General features: G+C 43.6%; 1 protein-coding gene across 1 annotated transcript in view; it reads left to right on the top strand.

Annotated features, from left to right (window-relative positions):
- Nucleotides 1-290: 290 nt before the first annotated feature.
- Nucleotides 291-10,738, top strand: part of LOC114764687 (plexin-B2-like) — a 47,873-nt gene continuing 37,425 nt past the window's right edge. Inside the window, exon 1 of the mRNA XM_028954508.1 lies at nt 291-398. Coding sequence (XP_028810341.1) covers nt 338-398 — 61 coding nt within the window. The 5' untranslated portion in view covers nt 291-337. The remainder of the gene's footprint in view (nt 399-10,738) is intronic.

The raw sequence follows: 10,738 nt of genomic DNA, 5'->3' as shown, positions 1-10,738 counted from the left end.
CTCAGGCTTTCTACAAATGTTCTCTTGGACTCACTTATAAAAACTAATTTGGTGATCTACTTTCAGAGTCAAAAGTACTGCCAATTCTGATGAATATAAAAGAATGTAAAATGATTTCAGAGTTTCTCTGTCCTCACCGTTGTGTGATCAGCAGTTGCTCCAGGGATCATCTTGACAAAAGCGTTATCTTAGTCTGCTTGTCTGCAGCAGACTTTTCTAAATGAGTGTGATTAAATATTTAACAATTTCACAGAATAAAATAATTTCTTTCTCCCTTCTAGAACCAGAGCCTCAGGTCAGACGCAGGTCGCCTCTTCCTGTTGAAGCGGTGTACCGCATGCCTCGTTTCACAGCTCACATGGGGTCATGGGGTACAACATCTGAGGTCACAGGTCACAGTGAGTATGACATTTCAAACACGATGTAACCGTTCAGAAATTCCTGTTCTGGTTTGCTTCTGCTGATTGAGAAGAAGTGTTGAACAGCAGTTTGAGTAACATCGATGGAAGCAGCAATGTCTGCTCTGCAGACGTGGAAAAGGGATTTGTATGGGGAGGGGTTTCACAGATGGAAGGGTGGTGGTGGTGGGGTTGGGGGGGAGACCTTCCCTTGTCTGAGATGCTATCAGCACCATGAGATGGAATCTGATCTTGGCAGGGCTGAGCAGAAGGAGGTGGTTGGGGCAAGAATGTGAATATTAGAGAGCGAGAGAGAGAGGAGGAGGGGGGAAAATGACGCGAGGGGAGACCTGGTATAGTGTTCCCCGCTGGGGGAGCCACCCTGAGCGGAGCGAGGACAGATGCTCCAGCACACAGAGGCGTGGTATGTCTGACACCCTTCTGTCTGCATCAGCAGCACATGCTAGCCAGTCCAGCTCTGGTTCACATCAGGGCCGCTTTTTTTCTTTTTGAAGGAGCCAGAGATATCATAATTGAGTAATGGCGTGGCATCCATCTCAGCCCTGAGCCCGGATTGGCCGCTGGTGTAAACACGACTCCCCGTCCGCCTGACACGGGTCATTCTGATTGAGCACTCGGGGTTTATGGGGTCAAGGGGGTCATGAGAATGGGCTCATAGAACACATCTAATATACACATCTGGGGCAAACAAACGCGCTGTCTGTGGAGGTTACGGTTAATCCAAAACAGGACACGCATTGTGAAACTTGACTTAATTACTTTTTGTAGCTGAAGTTTTGTTATACAAACGTATAATGTAACAAAATGCCATGCTAGACCGAAATCTCCTGATGGGGTTCCGGAACCACACACCTCCCCAACCTCATTAAGTCACAAATGCAACCAGACACATGTAAACCAGGAAGTTGTTATTAGACAACTACTACAACAATTTTGCACAAGATCACCCTCCCGATTATGAATTAGAGCACTGATAATCTATGATAAACTTTTTTGTGTGGCCGTGCTCCCAAGACTTTGTGATATCCCTTTGTTATGAGCCGGACTATGGGCTCTGGCCCATGACAAAAGAAAGGACAAAAACGTAAACCTACTAAGACAAAACGGAGAATATTATTAACAAATAAATAATAAAAAAAAAGAAACTAATTAATACGAACAACGACAAACAAAACGAAAAAACAGAGAAAAACAAACATCGAAGTAGGCATCCTAGGGGAAGCACAGGGGAAACCGGAAGTGATGCAAAAGGGAAATGGTAATGTCCTTTTATCCTGGCTGTCCCACAACTCAATTTGCCATCACCAGGCACCTGCAAACGCAACACAAACATAGAACAGAAACACACAAAAATGCCAGGACGTAACACCGTGACACCCCCATCTACCCGACGTATCTTATGCAAATCCAGCCAAAAAAATCATGTCTTATATATGTATATATCTCAATGAATAAGTTTTTTCATAATGTTGGACCGTAATGTCCTAAACTTTTTACTTCATTACAAATGTGTGAGGGATTTGTGTGATGGACGATGTGGCAATAATGCCGTCTCTACGTGTGTGTTTTACATGCACCTCTTGGGCGAATAGCTGTTAGTCACATGGTGGTCAGCGGAAGACGTAACTGATATTTTGACCTTGTGTCTGTTTTGGCGTTGCTCAGATAACGGTACGTCTGAACAACGGAGCCGTCGTCGTCTCTCGGTCTCTTCTCAGATGTGAAACAATTAACTGTCACCTCGCCTTGAGTGGCCCAGCTGGTGCTGTGTGATGTGTGTTGTCATGGCGATGACTCCGCAGTGATGGGCCATTGATTTTCCAGAGCTCGTTTTTTTTTTTTTCTCTCTCTCTCTCTTTCCCTCTCTTTCCCATCTTTCTTTCGCTCTCTGACATATTCTTACTTGGTCTGTCGTCTGCTCCCCACTGGCGCACTGTTCTTCGTCCCAAACATTTTTTTTTGTCCCTTTCACCTTCCCGTTTCTGTTACTTTCCTGTTTCTAGCAGCGGAAAGAACATCGAGAGACTATTTTGCTGAACCATACTGATAACGAACAAAGTGGAATGTGTGTGCAATCTTGTTTGTGTGTGTGTGAGTCCTCAGAAATGTGGGGTGTATTCCAATGCTAGAGGCCAGATTTGAGCTCACAACCTTGCAGGTGTGAGCTCACAACACTATCTGCCATGTCACCATGCGGCCCCACTTTTGGTGCTACTTATTCAAATTAATGAAAACATTTCAGTACAGTGAACATTTTAAATGGTTTTAGTTGCTTCACTTTAGCCTGTACTTGTACTATTAGCGTGCTAGTTCCGAACAAGCACTTGTGTGTGTGTGTGTGTGTGTGTGTGTGTGTGTGTGTGTTGTGTGTGTGTGTGTGTGTATGTGTGTGTGTGTGTGTGTTTGGGCGCACGTGCCTATGAGTGTGGCCCTGCATTGCTTGTCTGTGTGTGTGTTATCTGTCTACAGGACACTCTGCACACAGCACTGGTGTGGGGGTGATGGTGGGGGTGATAGTGGAGGTCTAGAGGAGGCGCAGGGAGCAGATTGGTGCGCTGGAGTGGAGAAATTGAGGTTTTATCAGGCAGCCCCAGAGCTGACTGCAGGACTGGGAAGGACCAGACCAGTACGGGAACAGACGGAGCGGACAGTCTGCCGATCCCAGACAGCGATGAGCTTAAGTCCAGTAAAGCCGTTCCATAGAATTAAAGAAATCACCATAAAAATGGCACCTTCCTGGGAAATGGCAATTTTACTTGAGGTCTTGTTGCTTCTGCTTCACATTTTGTTCTCAGGGGAAAATACAAATAGTCCAAAATACAACTTTCAGTCTTTTAAATATTTGTTGTGTCATTGTGCGGTTTATCATATATGCATTTTTTGCTTAGGTTGTCTTCATGGGAGACTGGGTTTTACATCCTTTTGTCCATCATATAGTTCATTGCGATTTCAATCTGATTTGCTGGGAAGAAGAGGTGGAGAAATTTTACTGTAGTATGCCATGAAACCAGTTGTCTAGCTGTGCTCCAGTGTGTCCAGCGTGGTCCTGCCTTTACCCGGCACCATTGTTTTATTGAACATTATTGTGAAGTGGATGGCAATACCTTGCATAGTGTGTCTGTGATTGAGTGTGTGTTGGTGTGTCTATCCTAACCATGCAAACTTGGATCGACTCAGACCCAAAGACATGCAGTCGCACACTATTTAATGAGGTACAGTGCAGCAGCAGCAGCAGCAGAGTCCACATGGTGCTGATCCTGCTGCGGGGGGTCATTACTTTGCTGGGACACCCCCATTGTATCAGACAGTCATTAGCTGAGAATCATGTGGGATTTTCACGACCGCTGGAATAAAAAAAATCTGCTCAACACACACACAGTGAAGCCCCCCTGCTGATCTGAGATCTCATGGGTATATATTGGCAATTTGATGAGAAAGTCCAGTCACTGTTTTTTAGTATGATTTAGTCTCCCAGAACGCTGTCCATTCATAGTAATGTGAGGGCTATAGGCGGCCGCCCCTGTTTATTTCAACTCCTCCCGGCAGAGAAAGGCTTTTCATCCCTCAATTTCCTGTGAGTAAAAGCATCCTGTAAACATTGCCATTGTGACGTTATCAGCTTATCGCGGCACGGGCCTAGCCGCCACCTCCCTCGCTCCCCGCTGCTGGGTTTATTCTGGGTGCCGTTGGGTTATTTGATTTAGTGAAATCTAAAACCCTGGGAATATGAGCCTACGCAGTGGTGTTTGGTCTCTGAATAAGACTGAATGGAATCAGGGTCACTGCGCCTGCCCACCCCCCACCTTCCGATGATATCAGCCACTTTCTCACTCATTTATGTGCACATTCAGCCCTCAAATAAAATGGGTGTATATTGTGACATTACAGGTACAGTACATGAGTGAAATTCTTTTATGCAAAGCATGCAATGTATTAGAGCTAGAGTGGGGTGAGAAGACTGACTTTTTAATGTGAACTATGATTCTTACTTTAGTTTAGGAACCTTTTGATCCATGCATGTCCATCGTTGTCTATCTGTCTGATGGAGCCATACATGCTCAAATAAGCAATTTCACTCATCTGACTAGGGAGATATCTCTCTCTCTCTCTCTCTCTCTCTCTCTCTCTCTCTCTCTCTCTCTCTCTCTCTCTCTGGTGAAATACAACATGGGCCTGACTTATAGACATTGTGGTGGGGGCAAGGGTTTCAATCAGTATCTGCATGACATAATGCAGAAATATACCTGCTGTGAGCTACGTATGCATATCTGTACACAGTTGTTAACGTTTGTGCTGATTCCTTACCATTAGGGGTCAGTGTCGAGACTGCAAACCAAATGAATGAATGAATACCTGTATCTTAAAAAGTGCAGACCTTGCAACACTGCCCCTATGAGTATATTTCTGCCTTAAGTATTCACTCCCTCTTTACCTAAAATCCACGTCACTGGGGGTGCTGCTATACTCCGGCTAAATCCATGAGGCGCCGCGCAGCTCAGGTGCACGGACTTTGTCAGAAAACAGCGACCGATTTCCGAGAGGCAATCAGAGATTAGGGTGCAGCGAGTGCAGCTTTAATAACGTTCCCCTAGGCCCGGCTTCATTTCCATAAGCTGCGTGCTGCACAGGGGTTACACGCCCTGTGTGTGTGTGTGTGTGTGTGTGTGTGAGCGATTGTCTGTTCGGTTTCTCCTTCCCTGTATGATGTAAGTCCAGTGTCATCGTTCTTTTGTGGGTGTGTTGATGGCCCCTCTGGAGAGCCTCGTTTTTCAATGCAGCGATTGTAGTTTGGAAGTGGGAGTGTGTGTGTGTGTGTGTGTGTGTGTGTGTGTGTGTGTGTGTGTGTGTGTGTGTGTGTGATAAAATGGTACCCTCCAGTGTTTGCCATACTAAGGTTCGTTAGGGACGAGTGTGCATGGCAGGGATGCGATTGTCTCCGATTTGTCTGCAGACACCACATGGAGTTTTAGATATTACCTTCTAAGGAGTGTTTGATTCAATGGCTGTACTCTTCATCTTCATTACCATCCATCATCTGACACAACACACACATACTCTACTCATTAAGTCCAAGTACGAGCAGCAGGCATATTTCCATGAAATTCAAACCCGCAATTTGGTTATTAAAAGTATAATGTGATTATCTTTTAAAGGGCTGTTTATGCCTCTCTTTCTGTGGCATTAATGTATTTTTGGGCAGTTGTGTCCTAATTACAAAACATAACCATCGCTGATCCATTGAGCTCCAGATGTTGTCTGGATAAATGGTTTAAAACATAAAAAAACAACCAAAAAAAAAAAAAAACAAAGGCTGGTTGCAGAGATTAAAATGGAATCCTGCAGACACCATGTTTCCTTTTTTTTTTTTTTTTTTTAAATAGGTGAAACTTCCGCACAATGTTCACGGCCTGTGGATGACATTTCTGCCAGCCATGTCTTAATAACAAGGATAGTGACATTTAACTTGCTGCATCTGATGTGGACTTCATCCCGATTGATCCTGATCTCAGGGCGAAACTCCGCCCACAGTGCTGTAGACCACTGTACAGGGGATTTGGTTGTCATTTCTGTAAATTCTGCACAATATTTATCACTGGATCCACTCTATCATGACATTTAAACTGGTTCTTTTGGTGTTATTGACAAGCACAATTGTTTTTAGGATAATTGAGGGAATTGACTAATGTAATGGTAAAGTAAATTGGACTGAAGCAGATTTGGAACAAAATAATGTAAACTGTGATATTTGGTTTTCAACATCAATATTTAAAGCTGTGTAGTACAAACTGTTTGAACAAAAAGGTTACATTTTGCTGAAGTTTTTCTGATTATGATGTAGTCATTTTATAAATATTTATGGATAATGTGACCTAATGATAAACTGCACAAACTGTATGTTCATACCTTCATAGGATTCGTTTCATAAAGGCAAGTACACATCATGTTCAGACTAATAGACATGAATGTTTATCAAGAAAAGTCATATTTCATCAAGAGATGACTGCACACCAGCCTTTAAAAAGGTCATTAAAATATCACCTCTAGAATACAAAATCCCCATAATGCAATTCTTCAGCGCCATTTTATAGAACAGAATGACCAGGGCTGTGCATTTTTTTCTTGGTTAGAAGATGAATGCCAGGGTTCAATAGGTAACAGTAATCCAGGCTTGGTCCAGTGTTGCGTATTACCAGGATTTACCCATTAAAGTCCCTCGCTTCTGAATGGGTCATGCCGTGAGCATTCGTGGATTTAGGAGGTGACCAGAAAGCATGATCCTGTAATTATGCCATTAAAAAATTAATAAAGATGGCGATTTGAGCTGGATTCCATTTTCTGGTAGGACTTATTGTTTTAAGTTGGCCGCTGCTGGGTTTAAGGATGGTGGCGTGTGAGCAGTTGTTGGACTCTGGCCAAAGATGCAATGGAAGTGAAAACAGAGGGTCACTTTACCCTTGAAGTATTTGCTAATCCCCCATAATCCTGGTGTTTTCAAGGTGGAGAACGGATGAATGAAAGTCACAGACAGGACATTTCCACCCCAGACAGGGCCAAATTGGGAAATACTTGAGTTTTTATGTTTTTATTTATTTTGCTACTATATTCAATATTCAGTGTGATAGATTTTGCACTATGAGATAAAAGAAGAGTAACATTTAACATTAATCGATAAATGCAGTTAATCAAGCTATATTGAAATGAGTAGAATCCCTTCTTGCTGGTCTACCACTATGTACCATCAGACCTCTGCAACTCATACAAAATGCAGCAGCACGACTGATCTTCAACCTTCCCAAATCCTCCCACACCACCTCTGCTACGTTCCCTCCACTGGCTCCCAGTAGCTGCACGCATCAGGTTCAAAATACTGATGCTGGCCTACAAAGCCAAACATGGAGCAGCACCATCCTACCTCACAGCCCTTATTACACCTCACACTGCACCTCGTATACTCCGAGCCTCCAGTACTGCTCACCTGGTCCCTCCATCTCTGAAGGAAAAAGGGAAACACTCATCTAGACTCTTCTCCGTCTTGGCCCCTCAGTGGTGGAATGAACTTCCCCTCGAGGTCAGAACAGCTCAGTCACTGAGCACCTTCAAACGACAGCTCAAGACCTTCCTCTTTAAAGAATATTTAGATTAAATTGTAATTTTCTTGTTGTCGAACTTGTGCACAGAATCTACAACAGAGTGAATAAAATAGATGTATTCATTGTTGGGGTCCCAGTGAACCGGAATTGCCAAATGCCGTAAATGTAAATGAAAATGTAGAATCTTGTTTCAGTTCTGGTTGGGGGAGTGAATAGATGGCATTGCTCCTCGCCTTCACCCTGTACCCCTGAAACTGAGGTGAAAAAAAAAAAATCTTTTTCTTTCTTTTTTTTTTTTTTTTTAATTTATCACATAGTGAATGACATTGAATATCTGCTCCACCCTACCTGTATTGCTTTGGGACGTCAGTATAGTAAATTAAATTGCAAATAATAATTGCTTTTAGGTATAATGCGCCATGGCTACACAAGTGGCCATGTTTTTGTTTTCTGACATAAAATACATCATCATAAATGTCAGCGTATTTTAAATCAGCCCATCGATTCATTTATATGTGTCCCCCTGCTAGCTCGTAGGTGACACTGGTGGAGACTCCTGTGTCACCCTCAGCGTTTAGTTTCTGTGCACTTTTTATATATTCAATTCACAGGGACAGTTTTGCATTTTAAAGCCATATGAACGAGTCAACACAAAGCCACTTTAACGTGAGTGTGTGTGTGTGTGTGTGTGTGTATGTGTATGTCTAGGAGATTAATAAGGTGTGCATTGGACCCCAGCTATCAGGGATGTGGCTAATTAGACCCCAGTGCAATTTATTAAAACAGTGAGCAGGGGCTGATACAGAGGGCTGTGTGTTTTTTAACTGAGACCAATTAAGGAATTTATCAAGTGAAAAAGATCCTTTATCTGTTCGTTAATCTTCTCGACCGACCAGGGCAGGATTGGTGGGGTGCGGGACTTTTCCATAGAGGTAGGGAGCACAGCAGGGAGGCGAGCGCTGTTCCGTCTCTCGGAACTTCATAGATCTGCCCCCTAGCCACACACACACACACCCTTGTCGTGTTCATTAGACAACCTATCCTCTCCATTACTCGTCTTTCCCCCCTTTTCTCTCTCCAACCTTCTCACTGCTCCCTTTTTCGGCCCCTTAGCTATATTTTAATGCACTCATTTTCTCTCTGCCCTTCATAAAATCTTTACACTCTACTCCTGGCACAAACGCACAGCTTTACTTCCGACTCTCTCTTACACACACACGCACACACACACAGACATCCTCTGTAGCTGTGGGATGAGATTCCATGAGAGTCCAGTCACTATCGCCACACGACACCAGTGTTTTTTTTTTTTTTTTTTTTTTTCTCACAAATATTATCATAATCATGTTCACAAAATTCTCACCCAGGAACGCGCGTCACTGGGCACTGACTATTTAAAACAACGTCTGTTAATGAGATAATGTGGAACGATTACTGTTCATTACATTCCCATTTCTATTCCGCAAGAGGAAAGTGGCTTTATGAAATATGAATTGGGTTGTGCAGATTTGGTTTTACAATTAGTTGATAATTAGCTGACATTGCCACAGCAATAATGGAATAAAACTGTCACCTTTTCTGTGCATGCCGACAGGTAGAGGAGGAGGAACTGAGAATGCGTTTGTCTAGATGTGGTTTCTGAGCCGCAGAGGGATGTAGGGAAGTTGTTTCATAAGTGCATGTTCTGGGTCATCTGATTTTGTGTGTGTGTGTGTGTGTGTGTGTGTGTGTGTGTTAGGTTTGCTGCCCTGCAGTGCACGTGCTGTAAACTGGTCACACACAGTTCCGGAAGAGGCGTTACGTTGGGAATTTGCATAACAGCCAGTAATCACTCACAACCGTGGGTGCCCACGCCTTTACGTTCACACTAACACACAAATGCGAATACCTCCCCAAAACAAGTGCACATATTAATATTTGTGACGTACATGGGCCACTTTAATTGTGCCACTGCACATCACATCATCAAAAAAAACAATTCAAATTGATTTTTTTTTTTTTTTTTTAAGCTTCCCAAAAAACATGAACGGAAACCTCAGTGTTTCCTGGGTTTGATCCCTGCTGAGCAGATGTTGCACGTGCTGCGCACACACACATGTAGTCTGGTTGTGAAATAAGCTGAGATCAGAGCGTGACTTGGGCCTGCCGCCCAGTTTGATGTTTTAAATAAGAACATCACTGCTTGGACCTGTCTGGCTTTATATTCCAGTTTGGATAAACGCTCAGTTTTGATTGGCTTGTCAGTGTCTGTTAAAACTGCAGTGCACGGCCCAGAATGAATGTGCTATACTTTAATCAGCTAATCGTTTAGGGTTGAAAAAGCACTTAAGCTGAGACTAAAATTGCAATTCAGATGTCAAAGTCTCATGTCTTGGTTCCAGAAGGCAGATTTGTGATTTACACAACAAAAACACACACCAAACGCATCATGCATCTCGTCACTATGTAACATGAAGCACACGTTTGCGAGTGTTGTCTACTAGATCACCCATCGGTGTTCTGGAATTAAAGCGCACGTTGGGTTTGGTAACATCCTGAAATACCTGTGAACGAGGAGGTGAGTGAAACACAGCACAGCAGACGGCGACCTCTGCTTTTAAAAACCATCACCCTTAGCGAGCAGTGGGCAGCCGTGACAGGCGCCTGGGGAGCAGTGTGTGGAGACGGTGGCACCTTGCCGGTTCAGGTGCCACCGTGGCACCTTGGCGGTTCAGGCTATATGTAGATGCAACCTACTGGACAACGGGTTCCTTCCCTGTCCAAGCTTTGAATAGAACCCATGTTTGTTGTGGTGGCACCAAGGCATGCTTTGCCTGTGGGGATGGACTAAAAGACCCTTCCACTTTAAACCAATCACTTTTCCGTTCCCACCAAACATTGTTCATTTATCACTGTGGTAATAAGAGAGGAAACATTGCCTATGTTGATATAAACTACATGTTTATAGGTATGTTACATTTTGGCAAACTGTTGCATAGGCAGCGATAATCCAGACTGAAGTTCATGTCTTTTTCCTGTCTCTTTCCTTTCCCTTCCCTCCCCCCCCTCCCCCCCTGTCAGCTCACACCTCAGACTGGAAGGTTATGAATCAAAGAAACTAAATTCTTCTGCAGAAATAAATGTGAAAGCATAACTTTTAAACAGAGCTTGGAAGCCGACCTTCAGATCCATCCTTGCTTCTGGGCTTTTGGCTCATTTGCCTGGTCTGAGGTCTTCACTCTACAGGTA

The sequence above is a fragment of the Denticeps clupeoides genome, chromosome 15 (assembly GCF_900700375.1).
Source record: "Denticeps clupeoides chromosome 15, fDenClu1.1, whole genome shotgun sequence".
In the NCBI taxonomy this organism is placed as follows: domain Eukaryota; kingdom Metazoa; phylum Chordata; class Actinopteri; order Clupeiformes; family Denticipitidae; genus Denticeps; species Denticeps clupeoides.
Note: the sequence above shows the minus strand (reverse complement) of the source record. Positions and strands in the feature narration are given on the sequence as shown.